This window comes from Trichoderma asperellum, chromosome 7, assembly GCF_020647865.1.
Source record: "Trichoderma asperellum chromosome 7, complete sequence".
NCBI lineage: Eukaryota > Fungi > Ascomycota > Sordariomycetes > Hypocreales > Hypocreaceae > Trichoderma > Trichoderma asperellum.
This window is the reverse complement of record NC_089421.1, coordinates 2,208,926-2,229,265: the sequence shown is the minus strand read 5'-3', so window position 1 is coordinate 2,229,265 and position 20,340 is coordinate 2,208,926. Positions and strand designations below refer to the sequence as shown.

General features: G+C 44.4%; 7 protein-coding genes across 7 annotated transcripts; 5 read left to right on the top strand and 2 right to left on the bottom strand.

Moving 5' to 3' along the window:
• Positions 1 to 899: 899 nt before the first annotated feature.
• On the bottom strand, positions 900 to 2,501 carry TrAFT101_011443 (uncharacterized protein; the record flags this gene model as incomplete). The annotated part of the gene is made up of 3 exons (XM_024900765.2): positions 900 to 916; positions 1,661 to 2,260; positions 2,321 to 2,501. The coding sequence occupies 3 exons, from the start codon at positions 2,499 to 2,501 to the stop codon at positions 900 to 902; spliced, it is 798 nt and encodes a 265-aa protein (XP_024758133.2).
• Positions 2,502 to 2,998: 497 nt separating this feature from the next.
• Positions 2,999 to 4,847, top strand: TrAFT101_011442 (uncharacterized protein). Its single transcript, XM_024910733.2, has 2 exons — positions 2,999 to 3,117; positions 3,194 to 4,847. Exons 1-2 carry the CDS (start codon positions 3,046 to 3,048, stop codon positions 4,319 to 4,321), a joined length of 1,200 nt encoding a protein of 399 aa, XP_024758134.2. The 5' UTR covers positions 2,999 to 3,045; the 3' UTR covers positions 4,322 to 4,847.
• Positions 4,848 to 5,293: 446 nt separating this feature from the next.
• TrAFT101_011441 (uncharacterized protein) lies at positions 5,294 to 6,308 on the top strand (the record flags this gene model as incomplete). The annotated part of the gene is made up of 3 exons (XM_066129266.1): positions 5,294 to 5,480; positions 5,540 to 5,782; positions 5,839 to 6,308. 3 exons carry the CDS (start codon positions 5,294 to 5,296, stop codon positions 6,306 to 6,308), a joined length of 900 nt encoding a protein of 299 aa, XP_065985398.1.
• A 1,022-nt stretch (positions 6,309 to 7,330) lies between these two features.
• TrAFT101_011440 (uncharacterized protein) lies at positions 7,331 to 8,825 on the top strand. The gene is made up of 2 exons (XM_066129265.1): positions 7,331 to 7,393; positions 7,485 to 8,825. The coding sequence occupies exon 2, from the start codon at positions 7,755 to 7,757 to the stop codon at positions 8,679 to 8,681; it is 927 nt and encodes a 308-aa protein (XP_065985397.1). The 5' UTR covers positions 7,331 to 7,393; positions 7,485 to 7,754; the 3' UTR covers positions 8,682 to 8,825.
• Positions 8,826 to 8,827: 2 nt separating this feature from the next.
• TrAFT101_011439 (uncharacterized protein) lies at positions 8,828 to 9,909 on the bottom strand (the record flags this gene model as incomplete). Its single annotated transcript, XM_024900846.2, has 3 exons — positions 8,828 to 9,288; positions 9,375 to 9,623; positions 9,699 to 9,909. The coding sequence occupies 3 exons, from the start codon at positions 9,907 to 9,909 to the stop codon at positions 8,828 to 8,830; spliced, it is 921 nt and encodes a 306-aa protein (XP_024758137.1).
• A 1,434-nt stretch (positions 9,910 to 11,343) lies between these two features.
• On the top strand, positions 11,344 to 11,988 carry TrAFT101_011438 (uncharacterized protein; the record flags this gene model as incomplete). Its single annotated transcript, XM_024904282.2, has 2 exons — positions 11,344 to 11,718; positions 11,770 to 11,988. The coding sequence occupies 2 exons, from the start codon at positions 11,344 to 11,346 to the stop codon at positions 11,986 to 11,988; spliced, it is 594 nt and encodes a 197-aa protein (XP_024758138.2).
• Positions 11,989 to 18,815: 6,827 nt separating this feature from the next.
• Positions 18,816 to 19,423, top strand: TrAFT101_011437 (uncharacterized protein; the record flags this gene model as incomplete). Its single annotated transcript, XM_066129264.1, has 2 exons — positions 18,816 to 18,965; positions 19,313 to 19,423. The coding sequence occupies 2 exons, from the start codon at positions 18,816 to 18,818 to the stop codon at positions 19,421 to 19,423; spliced, it is 261 nt and encodes an 86-aa protein (XP_065985396.1).
• Between the last annotated feature and the right edge of the window lie 917 nt (positions 19,424 to 20,340).

Genomic DNA, 20,340 nt, shown 5'->3' with positions numbered 1-20,340 from the left:
GGTTAGTGTGAAATTTTGAGAGAGAATGATGTTTAAGCGAATAAATTTGAAGTATTTGGCTGCTCCTTTCCAGGTCTTCCACATGCTACTACCACAAAGTGGCCAGTTATGGGATTCATCGACAGCGGATTTGGACCTTCAGGTATGACCATACTGTATCCATGCACTGACTTTTTCGTCGGAAAGCTTGGCTCCAGTGGCAAGGTCAATTTCAAAGCAGTTGATAGTAGTTTCGATGCCTATGTAGATCTTTGTATGTACGCTCCTTCCTCATCGAAGTAGAGGCTCGGGTCAATCAATGTAGGTCGAAATACATAGGGTCACTCCGAGTATTAGGCCACAAAAGCCACTCCCAGCAGAGCCCCCTCCTTCTGTCTCTCCAATAAACTCCGGGGCTATTTCGCTATCTGTTCATTCATTCATTCATTCGGTGTCATTTCACCCGATTCTAAGTGTTGGCCAACACGTCATTGGAACAAGATATATAGCGGATGGAGTTCATAGGCACAGCAGCAGCAGCTTAATTTGAAGGGGAAAAAAAAAGTGAAGCAAAAGATAAATACAGTTAGATAAATGGCCTTTATATCTTGAAAGGTGCACTTTGAACACCACCAAGAAGCCCTTGGCATATATGAGTCGCAACCACGACTATGCTGGCGCTTTGGTGGCAGTGTTGTTGTGAGCTGGCAACAAAGCGCATACGGGCTCGAAGTTTTCAACGGACTTGAGACTCAGCTGAGGTCATTCCGAGCTTGCTCCAACAAATCTTTTCTTGTTAAGTGACCTTCAAGCCTGCTAACCTCGGGCCAGCGAGCACAAGTTCGGGTTCACGTACATGACCAGGTACCTCGTGGAGACGGTTCCTATATAGGAGCCAAGGTGCCTCCCAATTCCAAGGCTCAGGTCGTCTTGCCAGCTGCCGGCAAATTGTTCGAGGTCGGCTCTGGAGTTTTTTTTTTTTTTTTTTTTTTTTTTTTTTTTTTTTTTTATTAAAGCTAAGTACTTCGCTCGCGGGACTGAGCGTGAAGAGTAGTAGCCTTGGAGATATATGTATGAAGCGGCAGGGCGACGTCAGTAATAAACAACCCTTAATAAATGCTTAGGGTTAAGAAAGGAAAAGAAAAGAAAAATTACAATAGAAATCCTACGTTATCTTCTCCTGATTTGCTACTTACGCCTGTTTAGTATATATTTAACCTTTTCTAAAAAAAATGGCTACAACATGAGAAGGGAACATAATATATAATATTACACTAAAAGGCATCGTATATTATTACATTGCGAAGTTTCCGTACTCATGGCAGCTGATAGAAACTTCTATCGATGTACAGAGAAGCCGGTGGCAAGCGCCTGTCTGTCACCCACAAGCTCTCCTCCCCGATATGTTGACCTCCTTGCGAACCTCTCCTTAAGACGGAACAAATGACTAACATGTAAACATAACCCTTCGATTCTCAGTATATATATCTCTTCCATCGATGGTTCGCTGAAGTCGACGTAAAAAATGAGCAATGTTGCACCACGAACATAGAATTGCTTGTAGCAAGTAACTCCCCGAGTTATACAGCATCCAAGTGCGTAATAAATCATGCTAGTGGTATATGTTCTTCTCCTAGAGCCAAGGATTTCCCCAAGCGTCGGGCCATCCATCTCAATCTACCAGGATGCAAGATCAAAAAGATTGTGACAATGGCCAACATGACGGAGCTATCGAGCGCGTAGAGATACGCTTCGTGCGCGAGAATCTCGCCGTTGGAACCCTGTTGAAACTCAATTATGCGAGTGATATTGCGGACGATGAAAAGAACACTGATGGCATAGAGACCATAGATGTAGCGCTGCCACGGGAGCTCACTACTCAGCGGGTACGGAAATGACGCAGATGCCAAACGCTTTTGGAAGCAAGAGGTCCAAACCGCAAAGAAGCCAAACGCGGCGATCTGAAGGGTCAAGCCTGCCAAGACGATGATCCTCCCGTGACTTGCCTCATCGGCATTTTCGCTGCCGGACATAATGGATCCGGCAAACTGTGTCCCTAAGCAGATGGTGTCGACGAGAACGAACAGCTTCGTCAATACACGAGGACGTATCGTTAGGTGCTCTGTTTTCAGGACTCGTGCAATGCGGCGAGGGGACATGTAAATGCTCGCCGCCAGGAATGGCGGCGCCGACAAGAGTAGTAAATTTTGGAGTACAAAGGGTAAAGTCTTTCGTACATCGTTGTGGGATTGTGATCGAAACCAGTAGGCGCTGGCTTCCACTGTCAGACACGATTGGATTAGTATAAGTCATTCAGACTGTAGTTCCCAATATCACATACTACCACAGCCGATAACGAGGGGCAAAGGGAAAAATGAGCGATATGGAATCATGGCCACCAAGTGAAGAAGACAGAGGACGCCAAAAAAGCCTAAGAAGGCGAATGCCGGGCCTTGAGATGGGTTGTAGGGGTACAAGTCGAACGGAGCGTATCCCTTAGTTTCTGTGTTGTTGTTCGCCATGCTGTACTGCGCACAAGAAGTTGCGAGCAACCAAGCTCAGGTTTATGATATTACAGATGAAACCGTGAAAATGAAAGACAGAAAATAATGAAGGAAAATAAAGTTGACACAGAAGAGCTTGAACATTTTGCGGTATCTCATTCAGCAAAGGTTGCTTCGTTTATAAGTAATTTGGTTAAATCTACCGCGCTGCGATCCCTCCGAACCCAGTTTCATCACAGTACGTATCGTATCGAGCCCTTGTTCATCGCCCATGTAGGATGGGCGGGTAGGCTAACTTGGATCGCTGTAAAGCCCTTTTAGTACCCTCTTAGATCTTTTACGCATTTGATACGCATTTTGACCCCTGCACTTTTAGAGACAAGTCCCCATAGCAAGGTGGCGTCAAGTACAGAGAGCCAGTCTATTTACAGTATAGCACAGCGCCTCCTGTTCATGTAAGCCTTTTGTGATTTTGCGGAAAGGGAACGTAAAATGAAACAACTCGACACGACTCACCATTACGCAAGCAAAGACCGACAGACACATCGTCATTTCTTTGCATATGGGTCACGCGCGGAGACAGCATACCAAGTCTCGTCTTGGTTGCCAAACGTGCAAAAGGCGAAAAATCAAGGTGAGCCGTCGCATCCCTCGGCATCGCATCAAGATTCGCGCAGGTGCGGACTGTTTTAACTTGTCCAAATTACTAGTGTGACGAGTCCAAACCTCAGTGCGGGAACTGCGCTCGATTCAGCGTCCCTTGTGACTTTTCTCCTATTCCTGCGCAGGCTACAAGTTTGGCTCCCAAGTCAACTCGTCGAGGCCGGCCTCGATCCGACTGGGCGAGTTGGGCCGAGCAGCTTCGCCTGAGCTCTGCAGCTTCCGCCCCAAGAGCATGTACATGTTCAGCCAAGCGGCTTGATGTTGATAGCTTGGAGCTATTTCATAACTTCATGACCACCACTGCGCAAACATTGGGCGACGATATCAAGCTCTGGTCTGAAGGGGTGCCTCAGCTTGGCGTTCAGCATCCTTGCATCCTTGAACTTATCCTGGCCTTGTCATCTTTCCACCTTGCTAGAATGAAGCCGGATAATGCGCCAAGATATCTGGAGCTTGCTGAGAAGCACTCAACCTTTGCTATACAAGAAGCAACCGAGTTCCTCAAACACCTAGATAGCGAGACCTCAGCACCACTTTACGTCATTGCCGTTCTCATATGCTTCACAGCTTTAGCTAAAGGACCTACTCCGGGCCATTTGCTTCTGGTTGCCGAGCATGGACAAATCTCGTGGCTGTCATTGCTCCGTGGCGTGAAATTCGTCGTTTCCATGTCGGGGTGGCCATCCATCTTCTCCGGTGCGCTGGCCGACTATCAACCTCAGCCGGAGAAGGAGAAACAGCAAGAAGAGCCGTCCCTGTCAAAGCCCTTGGTGACTGGCATTGAGGACTGGCGCTTGTCCTTGAACGGCATTTCAGACCTGATAGCCGTCGTTGGAGTGCAGCGTGTCAGGAATGCTTACGAACACGAGATGGAGGTATTGTTAGGCTGCTTTGAGTCAACCTTTGGCAAGGGCCGAGATTCCCGGCAAACCATCAAAGGCACGATGCAGGCTGTCATGTCCTGGGTCTACCAGCTGAATGATGTATTCATTGAGCAGTTGGAAAATAAAGACACGATTGCCTTGACTATCTTGGGTCACTTTTGCGTTTTGCTCAGCACTATTGAACGGTATTGGTTCATTGAAGGATGGGCGCGGCACACCATACAAGAAATCCTTCACATCTCGGAGGCATGTCGCAGATGGCTTTCCTGGCCAATTAAATATTTGGAATGAGAATATGCAACTTGTCAATGGCTTATTGTTAACGTCTCGATAACTGTACTAACATACGTCTCAAAGGGAATTGTGTCCCGCTGTGACGGCGAACGTTGCTGCGGCTTTGGCGATGCCCGACATTGTGAGATTTGTGGCAAGGGTCAATAAAGACAAGTGAGCGCTGTTGATGGAATTGGAATTTTCGGGTGTGAAGAGCCGAAGCTTGCACGAGGCGTCAATGTCATACCTTTCATCTTGACGTGCCAAAAGGATGGTGTTGGCGTTGTGTTGAACAATACAGCTAGCAGAAGGTGACTTATAAGTTGATTGAAGCTACCACCAAGCACATACGACCATAGGTAGTGGAGAATTCGGAGGTCAGCCAGGCTCTTCTCTCGAGTTTGATGCCTTCAAAATGTTGAGAAATTTAGGTAGTCTTTTTCTCTCTTCTTTTTACCTTTTCAATGTCCAAACTTAGTTTTATTTACCCTACAGACATTGTTGTAAGCAACATAGTGGATCCAATATCAATATTATTCCAGCGATTAAGAAATATGAAGAAATCCAATTTGAGGTGAATGAACTGGGAGGTGAGCTAAGCCTCGAAGCTATTCGGGGTTAAAGTGGACCTAGTTATGTGGCGTCCGGCTAATGCGTCGTATCTCGTTACGATGAAGAGCGTATTCGAAAGGAGGACTCGTTTCTCGTTTAGCAGCTTAGTTCATGTTCATGTAGGAATATCGAAAGCGGAAACCTCAGTGCGCTGAAAAGCCTTCGAGGCCCAAAATTGCCTTTATAGCGGGTCTTCTCTTGGTCAAACAAATGGGAACTGCAACTTTGACCAAGGACTCGCTATGATTCTAATTCTTTAAATACTTGCTGGCTATCTAGTATTCACCCTGATTTGTCGACCAAAGCACAACAAGCTTGCTATACCCATTTTATTTTATTTGTTCATCGTGGTTGTTTTTCACACGCGTAACATCTACAATGGCTTTCGAGACTTACAAACCTTCGCTTGATGATCCAAACGCTTGGGTACCATACCGATACTATCCCAGCATTCCTGCTGCTGCCATATTCATCGCGCTTTATTCTATCGTAACCATTGCTCATATCGTTATCATCGTCACACGTCGAACATGGTCATTCACACCTTTCATTATCGGTGGTCTTTGTAGGTTATTTTTTTTTGTCTTTGATATACCTGCTTCTCGGCAAGCTAACACGAAGTAGTTGAACTCGTCGGCTACATCGGACGGGCTATTTCGGCCGGAGACATTTGGGCTCTAGGACCATATATTGTTCAAAGCATCTTACTTCTTGTGGCACCGGCGTTATTCGCTGCATCGATCTATATAATACTCGGCCAGATTATGGTCTTTGTTAACGGAGGAGAATTCTCTTTAGTGCCGAGGAGATGGTTGACGAAGGTATTTGTCGCTGGAGATGTCATCTCGTTTCTTCTACAAATGGCCGGTACGTTTGTAGAATAACTCCTCTCCTACAGTGTGATGTACTGACGAGACGCTCAGGTGGCGGTATTCAAGCAGCTGGCACATTAGATTTCCTCAATCTGGGCGAGAAAATCATCATTGCTGGACTTTTTGCACAAATTGTCTTCTTTGGATTTTTCATCGTCGTTGCTATAACCTTTGAGGTACGATTCACGCGACATCAAGCGGCATTGAGTCTGAAACTTGCCAAATGGAAAAAGCACATGTATACGTTATATGTCGGCTCCTTGCTCATCATGGTCCGGTCCATTTTCCGCGTCGTCGAGTACTTGATGGGTAACAACGGCTTCTTACTTCGACACGAGTACCTTCTTTACATTTTCGACGCTACCCTGATGTTTCTCGTCATGGTTCTATTTCTTTGGGTTCATCCAAGTCAACTTCGAACTTCACCCTCTCCCGAAGAAGCAACCTATACCTTGGATATTGACGCAAACAACGCCTTAAAACAGAAGGGATCTTCTCACCACCGAAGCCATCGGGTATAGATGGTTAGTTGAAGGCTGTCTCCTTTGTGCTTGATATTCATTGTTTTGCTTTTGCAGTAGACTTCAAGTATAGTATATAAGTTATAGTGGTGGCTATGACTATAAATTGGTTGAAGATCGAATAGAATGTTACTCGGATACATACGTTGCGTCCTCGCGCCCAAGCAGAAGCGAAAATCTCTAAAGTTTATTTGCTGAGTCTTCGTCACCTCTTGCACAGATGTCTATCCAAAGTCCGGAGTGCATCACAAGCAACCTAAGTACTCGAACACAACTCAGTATATAAAAGTTGATGCCATCTCGGCTTCTATACCTGCTCATGCAATCGAGCAAGCTCTAGCCTCGCAGCCAGCCATGTAGTGTCTTGAGGCCCTCGCATGTACAACTGGGAAGCTGACTTGGGGATTACAATGACAACAGGGCGGTAAAATGAAAAGGTACTGCGCAAGCGGTGAATAAGGAGTATAAAGCTGGTACAGCATGAGGACCTCGAATGTAAGGGGGCAAAGTTTCGGGAGGCGCAGCTACAAAACAATGCATAGAAATTCGCTTACTGAATGTAATGCCATCGTATTCTTCTTTCCTGCCCTACTCAAATTCGAAATTCGAAACTCAGAAAAGTCTGTCTGACTCGAAAGATACGGGCAACATGGGTTAGGGGGAGTTGGTTTCAATTGTGGACGGGAGGGTGGTGGGACTTAGATATAAGGATGAATCCATGCAGATTCGTTCATCGTATTTCGTTCGTAACTAGCGTCAGTTCTTCGGTTAGATCGCCGTAGCGCGTTCGTACCTCGTATACTCGTACTCCGGTCCCATGTCCGACCATGACCCACCCTTCCCGATCTACTAGTCGGTTGGAATGGAAATGTGTATCACCACGTTCGCATCTGCTCGTTCCTCGTCTTCTCTCGCTCGCTCCTTCGTGATTCAGTCTCTCCTTGCTATCTTCACTGTGCGATTTGTGATTCCTCACACGCATTATAGCCTCAGAAATGGCAGACTCATCTCCGCACGCAAGCAAACGCAGAGCTCATACGAAATCGAGGACAGGTTGTGCCGAGTGCAGGAGGAGACGTGTGAAGGTAACTTTCCACAAATTCCTGTGGGCGCAACTGCGCCTGAAAGCGCTCGTTCTATATTACTCAAAATCAATCTAACGCCTTGTCTATACAGTGCGGAGAAGAGAAGCCGAGTTGTCGACATTGTTTCCGACGAAGTATCCCATGTCTGTATCCATCTCAGGATACTCTCCCGATTCACCCAGCCGAAGCGAGCTCGTCGCCCGTAAGTGTGGTAACAGCAGTAGCAAGTAAAACTGCCGCTGCTACTGCAGCTCAACTGCCGCAGTCTCCTTTGCCGGTTGCAACAAGCTGTCCATCTCATTCGCCGCTCGGAAGGGTTGAGAAGAGTGATGGCCCAATTCCAACTTACACCATTAAGGATATGGCTCTATTACACCACTGGACATGGTCGACGAGCCAGAGTATTGCCGACTTCCCCGACGTGAGCCGCTACTGGCAGACCGTGTTTCCACAGATTGCGTTTGAGCACACTTTCGTCATGCACGCTATTCTCAGCTTGGCGGCTTTGCATCAGGCATACCTTTACTCGGAAAGAAGAAAGCAATTGACAATGGAGGCTATGCGGTATCACAACCAGGCAATACAAGGCTTCCAGCGCGGCATTGAGCATATGAATGATAGCAATAGCGATGCGCTGTTCGCCTGCTCCTCGTTAAACATCATTTATGTGTTCGCCATGTACGGGCAACTTTACGAGGATGCGGAATTCGATATGACCCCGGTAGCCCGAAAGTCACGAATACTAGGCGCGGAGTGGCTTCCAATGGTACGTGGTGTTGAGGCTATTCTACATCCCGTGTACCAGCGCGTCCGGCTCGGGCCATTGAGTTCGCTATTGAACCTTGGAAATTGGGACCACCTGGATCCGGACTCCGAGCATGTAGCCGATGATGAGCGCTTCCGCAGCCTTGGCAATATATGGACAGATAGTGGCGACCGTGAAATCTATGATAAGACGTTATTTCTTCTTAGAAAAGCTCTCGCATATATGAAACAGTTTGAAACCATGAATGCTGAGACCGCGGAGACCTTGAGCTATAACAGGAGATTATCTGGGCCTCTTATCTGGATATACACCGCGCCTGGGGAATATTTTCTGCGATTACACCAACGGCAACCACATGCGATGCTGCTCTTTGCTTATTTTGGTGTGGTATTCCATAGCATGAATGGTTACTGGTTCTTTGAGGGATGGGGAAGGAATATCGTAAAAGTAGTTGATGAACTATTGGGGGAGTACTGGGAACCGTGGACAGAATGGCCAAAACTGGTTGTAGGTCTATCATAGTGGTTTATTAGCTACCAACAATATGTATCTAAATATTTATCTATACAGGTATAAGTGAGGCTATCATTGGGGATCTAAAGATATAAACCTTCAAGACGAGAGGTGATACGAAAGTATCACTATCACAGAATTCAAATTCAGGCGCACTAGCTCATGTCCGACCCAAGTCTGTGATGGCGTTCGGTGAACACTCTCAAATTGAATTCATGATCCACCGCCGTTTTGTGCTTCATTGATGCTGCCAATTCACTTGGATGCACCACATTCAATAACACCATGACCAAGAACATGAGCAGAGCGTCAAAAATGTACAAATATGCTTCGTGGTGAAGCAGATACCCATTGAAACCCTGGAGATACTCTACCACTCTGAAAATAGATCTCACCATGATGAAGATACTTGCGACATAGAGGGCCTTCATATGTTTCTGCCATGGGAGCTCGTTGGTTAAACGGACCGTGGGCACACGACTGATGGATAGGTGGAATTTAACAGCGACCACGATGAAGAACCCGAAGAAGACCAGTTGTACAAAGAGGCCAACAATTATAATGTGTGATCCAGTCTCTAGAGCAGATGCAGTACCTGACGCCTGATAACCTCCCCCTTAGACGGACATGACATATTAGCTATTGTCTCATGGAAAGATTGAGAACGAAGTCAACGATGATAGGGCTTGTTTTTGTACCTACCTCCGCCTTGAAGAAAAAAGGAAAGAATGTCTCCGAAAACAAAGATCTTGGTCAACCATTTCTTTCGAATAAAACAATGAGACTCGCCATTCACAAGGGTGATGATTCTCCCTAGCTCCATGTAGATTGTCGCGGCAAAGAGAGAAGGTGCGACGAGAAGGAGGAGAGACTGAGTGATATACGGTCCTAGAGTCCAGTTTGGCGATTCTTTGCCTGATACACAACGGGCAGCATAACCAATAAACTCAACTAGCAGAGAATCAGAGTTAGTAAAGGTTTTACTATTCTCTTTCCTACTCGGAATGACGGATGGACGAATCTTACAAATACCACCAATTATGAAAGGGATGACGAACCAACACCGAGTCCGAAATGATTGGTACGTATGGAAGCTGGTTGTGCCCAAGAAAAGGAGGACGAAGGCAACAGCTCCGCCGATAGTAGGATTGTAGTGATAGAGCTTGAACTCCTGTGTACTAGAGCTTATCTCTCTGACGATCAAAGCGTCTACCAGGAGTTGGGTGTCGGTATCCATGAAAAGTAAAAGAACAAGGAATAAGGAGATGAACGATTCGCAAAACTGAAGGTGCTGTGATTCTATGTCAAACCACTACTTAAGGTTTGATTAGTTTAATCGTATATGAAAATAGCAGTGCCTGTACGCAGGTTATTTTTTTAAAAGACTGATAAGAATAGTGGTTAAAGATGGCAACAAAATTGATAAGAAAGGAGAGAGTGTTTCGAGAAGAAGAGGTAGTGGCAGACTGATAAAAAAATCGCATCAGTATCTATTTATATGGGCCTCTCAACGAGAAGAGTCAAGTAGTAAGTCAAAAAGTTGGCACTGATTTTGCGGAGTGGCCGAGCTAAACGGCGGAACTTGTGGCTTAGTTCTCTCAGATGAGAGTATTCTACGGTGTCAACCAGGATGGTGCAACACAAAATGTAGAAGATTAAGGTGGATATACGTGCAGCCCAAGAGAGACACGGTACAACCTCCCCGAGATCCACTCCCTACCCCTTATACACATTGTAAGCCATTGCGCTCGCCGAGCGCCAAGTATAGTCAGGTAGCGAGGTCATAGCCACACTCACGTCTAAACTGGAGAGGAAGGTATTCTCTATTGTAGAGGCAATAGTTCCCTTGCACCGACTCAGAGATTGCTTAGGGGAGTCATTTAAAGAGTTGTTGCCCATAGATTTCTAGTAAAAGCTGGTCAGTCGGTCGAACACAAGTATCTGAAAGGCGGATTATTGATCATCTTGATGCAAGAATTGTACCACAAGTCTATACCTCAACTATCGTCTTCCTACACATATTTGCCTCCAGGGCTCTTGAGAACGTGTATATGTAATGAATTCCTAAAGCATTTTGGGCATAGCAAATTGTTTAGCGCTCTTTGCAAGGCAGACTCATCCATCTCCTGAGGTCAGATCAAGGATAAAGCCTTGCAAGATAAAACCGCATAGATAGCCAGGCATTTTCGCAAATGTTTCAGCGATTATTCAGAGGCGCAGCTGAGAAGTCTAAAAATAATTGGCAAGGAGAAGAGGCTACTCTCGCTGTCCCACGCCAATGATAGTGGTTTATCGTATTTCGTACTCGTATGCTAAAGTGCCATATATTGGTAACCTCAAAGCGGTTCCCAGTCTTTCACCGTTCAGAAAAGCTCTTAACTTCTTGGCCAGCGTACTTTTCAAAGCTGTGTTGCCAAAGTCCAATTAACTCAGTATTGAATTGGACACTTCGGCGTTACACTTTTACATTGGGCTACAAGTAGTGCAAAAAATTGACTATGAAGCTTCAAATATGAACTTCATAAATACAGATCAGGTACCTATCAAGAAGGTTGGAGGCTTGAATGACAATGATTCCACAACAGCATCAGCAACCAGGAGGGCTCGTACACCAGGGTCATCATCTCGCATATATTTTTTTGCGAGACCTGCTCATACCACACGAAAGCACATGTTCTCCGTTAAACCAGTACTTGAGACTCAGATACAGCATTTCGACAGCCAAGGCCATCTCGAGGAAACAGTTGATGTTCTCTCCGTAGGCTATTGGACTTCCTGGTTTGACAAGGATATCCGAGAGTTTACTCGAATCAGAAAATGTTGTCCCGAGCTCGTCATGATGGGCGAAAATTTCTATGATGTAGCGCGACTATCGAAGAGGTTCATCGGAGCGGCACTCGGGAAAGCCGACACAAGTGGTACCACAACAAGCTTATGGATCAACAACATGTTCTTTACTATGCGCAGGGCCCTCGGAAGCAACACTTATGGTATTACCATAGATGGTAAGTTGGCTGTTCAATGGAGACCAACATTAAATCATACGGTTCGTATCCACAACCCTACATTATGTACGACAGAACGTTAACAGAGACAGGTAATCGATGGTTTTGATCTAAGAGAGACCGACAAGGATAGTCTCATTGCGAACTTGAGCAAAGATTCCATCGAATTTTATCAGCTCGATGGCATTGTTGGCCTTCTAAGCGTCGGATTCGCAAGCATACAACAGCGGACTAATGCAGAAGCAATAGTTCTGCTCACAGCTGTTTGGGTGGCCCATCAGGAAGGCTGGATCTTCCCAGATGCAGCGTAAAGCAGGATGTGGATGATGGTAATGGGAAAGAATGCACCCTCCCTCCCTTTTTTCCCTACCGCGTGAGAGAGGATTGCTCTTTTCCTTTAAGTTATTTTGTTCTATCTGTTTTTGTTGAACCGTTTCCCTCCAAATTTGGTAGCAAGCTTTACTGAAATTAGTCCTACGGGAAAAAGGCAAATCTAAGACTGAGCATGACTACGCCTACACTATCTTTATTAATACTGATGTAAAGTTTTCCGGTTCATCTCATACATGGATTATTGATGATTAAAATGTAAGCATTCCTCATGGTTCGGTTACTAGGATGCTGCTCCGACGTAAACGAATTGACTTGACGTGGAGGCATGCTCTTAAAGTGGAAATAAAATGGAGGGCTGAGTGGCCTAGTGCGGAAATTCTTTAGCAACACCAACGGTGCAGATTTGAGAGTCAAGTGGAAATGGGTCCATTGATATTAGTGGTGTGGTAGGTAAGGCACGCAAAAAGCTGTCGTCCAAATGTTGAAGAAAGGCTCGTTTACAGAACGAAATACGACAAGCTACCCGAAAACCCATGTCCATATCCACAGCCACATACGGAGATTGTCCGACAGGGACTTGACTCCCCCCACTACCCTCTTCGGAACGAGTCAAGTAGGTTCTCCAGCGGACGGTGACGTTTTTCTTTACCAATTCATGGCACTGGATGAAAGACGAGAGAAGAGGCCGCATTGCAGCCACGTCTACTATTGCCCTCATTGAGATGCAACAATTCAGTTATAACCCCGTTATTTATCCGCCGCTCTGACCTCGTATGCTGCCTATGACAAATGCTCGTCAATAACCTTGGGACATAGGTTTTTGACGGAATGCCAACGGTGCCAAATACGAATGGCAATTCGCAATTGAAAGTTTTGCTCAGCATAGTCTATTACACGTATCCAATCGTTTCATAGTTGCCAAGATTATGCTCATTGTCTATTCGATATCTCCTGAAAGATTAGATGACTGGCTGATGTACAGAGCTTGAAGCCTATTCAGCAGTGAGAATGCTCGTCACCTACCTCGGGCACGAGACCACACGGACTTCACCTATTAAGCCATTCGACGTCAAGCCCAAGTAAAAATATGTTGGAAACTTGAATCGGCAAAGTCTAGGTGACTTCCTTCAGATTTGTGTGGGTCGCCTAGATAAGGATGTGCTAATCTTGTCAGTTTCGTAAACGTTTTGCATCACGCCCTTGATTGCATATTTTCCACTGGTTCGCATAGTTAGTTAGTTACTTGCATGAGAATAGGTGTTTTAACGTATTGTTACTATAGTATATCCATGTACTGAATTTGTTTAATAAATCTTGCTGTCCATAAAACTGATTCATACGACCATAGGTAGTGGAAAACTCGGGGTCCCGTCTGCTCCCCCATAGACAAGCCACTAACCGGCAGATTAGTAGTTGAGTGGCTGACCATCAGCGAACACCGGCTGTTGTATGTTTTATATTTTTGCAATATTTTTATCATGAGGTTGTTGTAGTTGTCCTATAATGATTAGTATCACGATGCTCTGTCACATACGACCATATCCATTGGAATATACGGGATCCCGTCCGCTCTCCCAGAGTCAAGCTAACGAGAGGCAGATTAGTAGTCAGGTGGGTGACCACTGGCGAACACCGGCTGTTGTATGTTTTTATTTTTTGCTTGTATATTGAGTTGTGAGCCGGTTGTGGTTGCGGTGGTATAAGTGCTTTTAATAGCCAGGACCTTTACATACGACCATATCCACTGGAAGATACGGGATCCCGTCAAGTTTTACAATGAAATTCAAATTTCCGGCGCCCCTCGCTTCCAAAATCGGAGCTACATGGGCCCATATTCAGAAGCAACTAGACCAACATTTAAATATATATTTGTAACAGTATCAATTTGACTACCTCATACCGTATGTTAGAAGCAAAGAAAAATCTAAGAATCCGGTATTAATTTACAAAAGAAGGATCTTTACTATTATTCGATCCTTGATATTATTCATAATCCCTCTGAGATACCCTTGTCACCAGCGCTGCCGTCAAATTGATTCAAAACCCATGATGAATTTGATTGAGTGATTGATAAATTTGACAAATATATTTGATTTGACGGTAGCGCCGTGCATAAGCAACTCTGTCTCGTCTATAAAGCTAGGCAAGGCTGCTCTGAGGTGGATTTTGGTATTGAAGTCATCATGGGAAGCCCGTCTTCTCAGCTGACGAATATTTTGATAAGCCTCTTCACAATTTGATATACCATTTGCCATAGAACCAGCTCCCAAGCTCCTGAAATTGTTTCCAGAGTTTCCAAAAAATGTTTGAGATTATAAGATGACCCAGAAATAATGGCATTAGACAAACAACGGCAAATGAAAAGCTCAAGATTCGTCTATTAAAACTCTTGACATGTATTTTCCCCTTATCTCTTTCTTCTTCCTTTTCTCTTCCGTTGTCCGCTTTGTTTTTCACTGAGACTATTTCCATTAAGTAGAACCAAACATTGCTATACAATATGTGATCTAAGCTAAGATACCTAGTAATCTGAATGTCTCCGGAATCGCTTGTCATAGGTCTTGATCTTTCTATGTATCAGTACATATGCATACACTGACCTAATGCACTGCTATTAACATTTTTCAAAAGACTTCAAGGGGCAATGTGATGCATTGAAAGTGTTCTTAGTCATATACATATGTAGGCCTGTATACATGTACTCAGCACTGCAACAGCTTTAGACCACTCGCTCAGCGGATCCTGTCAAAATCTCCTCCTCAAGCGACCACCAATCAACGTCAGTCTGTGGCATAGAAAGGCCTTCACGAGTATGGGACGGCATTTGTTGTAAGACTATTTCGCCTGCGTCCCATATATTCGGAAGCTCTAGGCTCTTCCAGGAGATTTGTCTACCCCTCGTAACCAGTGTACGAACAATATCTCGACGATGGGTGCAGCAGAGGGCCTCTTGAACCCACTGAAGTCCATTGGGGAGTGTCATGGAGAAGCTGAACGTCTTTCTGCCGCCGGGATTTATGTCTGTGGATTGTCCCTCGGTGGGTATAATTTCTCGATGCTGAACTCCGGGCTGAATATCACGACAGTAATGTGCAACTCTTCGTCACTCTCGTTTTCGAACGTGTATCTGAATTTTTGATGAATTGGGTATACATCGGGTGCGGTTCCACTATTCACCGGCTTAATGCTCACGTTGAATAACGCCGGCTTAGGCGATGACTGGGCTCTGAGAAGGAGGATCTGCGAGAACCGGGCGAGATGTGCAAATGCGAGAGCTGCTTCTGCAGCAAGCTCGCTGAAGTTGTCTTTTCCCAGATTTACTGGTCGAACAGGGTCGTTGGAGGCAATCAACCACGCGGGCCCCCGGATTTTGGCAACGTCTTCCTACCATTTTTGGAGTCTTAACACATCTGTACGATTGTTCATTGACCTGAGAACCTCTACAGGGCTAATGATCCTGTCTTCAAGCAGTTTTTGCGGCCTTCTTCGAAAGTCTAATCCAATGGCCGGATTAACATATACCTGAAATTTCTTCTCGCCCGGATGCCATCGGGATAGAGTGATAGTGTGGCGATACTGCTTTAACAGTAGTGACAATCTCTTAGGCACTATCGCACTGCACCAAATTTTATTGACTTCATCCACAGAGAATAAAGTACTCTGGGTTCCCGGTAATAGCATAAACTCGGATCCCACGTTAACCCCATGAGCTTTACCTGCCGGTATAACAACTTTGTTTCCCTGTAGCTGTATGACTAGAGGGGCTGTAGAGTGTAGAGAACGGTTCAGAATTTTCAAGAAATACCAATCTGTCTCGGCTATAGGCTTTCGGTGTTTGATCTTTGACTCGCATATTTAGCTGGTCTGATATCATCCGATATGTCACCTTGATACTTGCACCAGTGTTGTCTTTAAGATAGTCTAGCAGCTCCTACGTAAAAGCACCATGAATTTTACCATTACTCATCTTCTCCGCAGCCATTTCTTTACTACTGCAAGCCATGAGGGTTGTAAATGATTTGGAGTTAATGGACTAGGATTTGTTAAGCTCAGAGTTATAACACGCAAGCTCTGCGTTTTGCGCAGAGTTTTCTGCTGCTTGGTCGTTTAAGGGCAGATTCGGCGTAAGACACTATTCTTTTGGCGTGCGAAATGAAATGCAATTACCACTTGATCTCCAGGAACCTTTAGTATAGCAACTATCCAGGGTAACAGCTAATCAAATACCCTTGTCGTTAAGCTTCCTTAGCCACTGATTAAGCTGCCATCTATGAATCGCTGGTCGGCTACAGCAAAAGTCAACTGTAATTAACAAGGGATTTTTAAGCATATTATTTCTAGGAGAGTCTATTTATCGCTAAAGCATTGCCCCGTGCCTAGAATAATAGAGGTAGAAGAAGTCTTCTGTAACTGTGCAATTATATATAGCATTAACTTGGCTTTTATGTTGATATACGTTGGCAAGCGGTCAGGTGCCTTAATGGGCGCTGTACTGTTAATGTTGGAGTCGGGAAAAGAAGAAGTGAGCATAGTAATTTCGTTAAATATGTACTTTTTGTTCAGAAATTCGTTAATGGCTTTTACGTCCTTAGTGCAGCCGCGAAGATGGGGGAGCGATAGCTCTCAGTGGCTAGAACCCTTTCTTGAACCATGGCTCAGATATAGATCTATCCCAACGAGGAGAGCAAATTTTTCAGCATCTTTTGTAAGGGAACTGTACTATTGATCTCCCGAATGCGATAGTAAGTCGTGCGGGTATTTTCTTCGGACTATGTTGATTGAAGTATGATTGTGCGGTATTAAAGGATTGGGTAATAAATTGGGCATCTATATTGGGAATTGGGCATGAATTCCGCCTCCAGGGAAAAAGATAAGATACATTTACAAATGCAACTTCGGAGATTTATTACATACCGCCCCTATAAATACTTGTATTTCTATATAGCAAGCGACGAGAAAGTGGCTATATATATGTATTGATTTGTTGACAGAATATTATCATAAATCCGACGAAGTCGCTTCGGTCAAGCAAAAAGGGTGTCACTCTACCGTGTCCGTCATATGAATTGGACGAAGTGTGGAATATTATAGTAAATTTCTGACTCAACACCGCTATACTTGAATTGCGACAAGCTATATAAAATTTAACTTCCTCTATTCACATAAACTAATCTTCTTGCTTGCCTGTCTCTTCATTATCTTCTTCATCAATAGGTGGCTAGAATTCAACATCTAGCTCAATATCCTCGCTATCGTCAGCCTTATCTTCGCCTCCTCTAAAAAGCTTATCTTTCTGCTGACGCTAGTCTTGAGCGTGACCCAGCCTCGATCGCCAGGGCTTCTAAGAGAAATAAATTCCACTAATAAAATCGACCACTCCATCCACGTCTTTGTGTATTTTAGTACAAGAGCTCCCGGAGCTCCCGGACCATGCGCTATTACGCATTAGGGCTAATATACCACAGATATTATTAAGCGTGATGCTAATGGATGATGATTTACTAGTTATAATTGTAATGGCGCAACTACGCGTAGAGTAAGCCTTTGTTATAATCCAGATACCATGCCTTTTGACGATATCTTTATGTTGATGCATTATCTTAGAGGTGTTGTCAGCCATCTACTGCAAGGCGCTTAGCGTATTACCGAGCTGATTCCTTGTTATAGGGTCCGCAATGGTGAGAACAGCGCCTTGGTTACTGTTGCACTTGAAAGAAACCGCCAAAGAGGCCTCGGGATTGCTTGCTATAGCGCTGAAATATGTTAAGCGATACTTGTAATATCCAGACTTGAAAAATAGGTCATATGATCGAACAAACTCACGCCGCTTTAGCCGTACCCCCAATATATAGGGTCTGAATAAATTTTGAGCTTTTAGGACCCCATCTAGTAGATCCTGAGGTTCTTAATTCATTGATTTTACCATCCGAAAGTGCCCACCCATGAACAGTGAGGTCACCTGGACTAAGGAGATTGACGATGGTATGCCAATCTCCACCTGAGTTAAAATAGCTACAACTACCTGGGTGCATATCCTGAAGTCGTCACCTTCTTGTACAAAGCCCACCCATATGGATGGTTGGACAAGAGCTTTGCGTATACTCTATCAAGACAAGAGATGCCGTCATACAGGGACATTCAACGACATCGAGCAGTCTGTATTACTATTTCGAGAAATCCTCAACACTACCACGTGCTCGGCGGATCGGGCTGTTCATTTATTGAAATTTTCGTGGTCGTTGCATGCTCGCTTTGAATACACTGGTGCAATATCAGATCTTGATGAAAGTATTCAGAATCTTCGAGAAGCTCTTTCTGATGCCTCATGTGACCTTGAGATACGACCTCTGTGTTTGGTTATCCTTTCATCTTATCTACATCAAAGTTACGATATCTTCTAAAGGATATCAGATCTCGAAGAATCAATTCTTTTACTACGAGAAGCTATGGAATGAATCTCATTAAACTCTAGTCATCGCTCTGGAATTCTCCTGAACATTGGAACTTGTCTAATGGCAAGATCCAAACGCACTCGTGCGATAGGAGATCTCAACGAAGCTATAGCCATTTTTCAGAGCATGCTTGATATATCTGATACTGCCTCACTCGGATATAATGGGCGACTTATTTGGCATACCTTGCATCGGCTCTAAGCGATAGATTTCACTTCTCAGGAGAAATCGCAGATCCTACAGAAGCTATACTTGTGTCACGAGAGGCTATCAGGGCTATCAGGGTTTCTCTTGAACATTCGGAGCGAACGATCAATTTACATAAACTATCAACATAACTTTGGCAGAGACATATGAGTACTGGGCAAGTCGCCGACCTTGAGGAAGCTATTCGCATTTCGCAAAATGCCATTGACCCCACTTTGACAAATTATCCCCGTAGAGCGGGATATCTGATCCATCTTGGGAAGTTGCTGAGTCGCAAGATCGCTCGTGCCAAAGCTGTAAAAAATTGATATTGTTCTTCATAATGAGCGGATCAATCCCGTATCCGCAAACACTTATTCTCTAAAGTTTTTTTCTACTTGCAAACAATATCGCTTCAATATAGAGCTTTTAATAAATGATATCAATCTGGAACATTTGCTGGATGTGATCAAGGTGGAGCTTCTGTTCGATGAGAACAAAATGGAGTATTTGTTGGATGACAATACAATGGGGCTTTTTTTTTTTTTTTTTTTTTTTTTTTTTTTTTTTTTTTTTTTTTTGGAAAACATCATTCTAGAACATTTTCTGATTCGTCTGGAGGCAATTATAGACTTCAAATTGACTCATGTCGATACAATGGCAGTCATCCAAAACGCCCGACAATGTTTTGTCGATGCTCTATATCATGAGCCAGCAGATATTCTCACTCGATTTCAAGCTGGTCGAAACGCTCTGCTATCATCTGACTTCTTAAAAGACCCTAAAGCATACAATATTGCCAGAGACACAATCAATCTTATTTCATTACTCACGTCTCGCTCTTTTTAAAATTCTAATAAGTAATATATCTTAGCCAAGGTTATCGGAACCTCATCAAACGCCGCAGCTATTGCTTTACATACACTATCCGTTGACCAAGGCCCTATTGCTGCTGTTGAAAAGCCTTGAAACAGGTCGCAGAGTTATTAGAAGAGCTCTTTTTGAGCAATATAACTTAAAATCTCTTGAAAAATGCCATCCATTACTAGCACGTTCTTTCTCAGTCCTGCAAGATCAATATAACCAGCCGGCTCCGCAGTATTCCGTCTTAAAGACAAATAACCCTTCTATAAAGGCCGAGATCGAAGACGACAGGCGCCACAGATCGAAAAAAGAATTTACCAACCTTCTAAAGACAATCCGGTCGAAAAAACATTTTGAACACTTTCTTCTTCCCGCATCAGAGATCGACATGTTACATGCAGCATCCGTTGGGCCGATCTTAATTCTAAACTGGAGCACCTTTCGCTGCGATGCTTTGGTCATTGAACAGTCAGGCCTTAGGAACATACCACTTCTGCGCCTCTCTGGAGACATTATTTCTGGGATTTCGACAAATATACGTTCCAAAGATCTGGAGTCTCTTTAAATACTTGCTTGGCTTTGGGATGATGTTGTGGATCCCGTGCTTGATGCTCTCGGTTTTACTAGCACTCCATCAGCGACTGTTGGCCGCACATGTGGTGGATACCTACAGGCCCTCTTATAAAGCTTCCGCTGCATGCAGCTGGGCATTATCTAAGGCGAAGTGTAGAGACAACACTCGATTGAGTCGTTTTATTATATGCTACATCCGTTAAGGCAATTATATATAGCCGCAAACGGAGTGCGCCAGTAGCAGAGAAGTCTGAG

Coding starts and splice junctions, on each gene's coding strand:
- TrAFT101_011442 (XM_024910733.2), top strand. CDS start 3,046: ATGGGTCACGCGCGGAGACAGCATACCAAGTCTCGTCTTGGTTGCCAA. Junction 3,118..3,193: donor GCAAAAGGCGAAAAATCAAG/GTGAGCCGTCGC, acceptor CCAAATTACTAG/TGTGACGAGTCCAAACCTCA.
- TrAFT101_011440 (XM_066129265.1), top strand. CDS start 7,755: ATGGCTCTATTACACCACTGGACATGGTCGACGAGCCAGAGTATTGCC.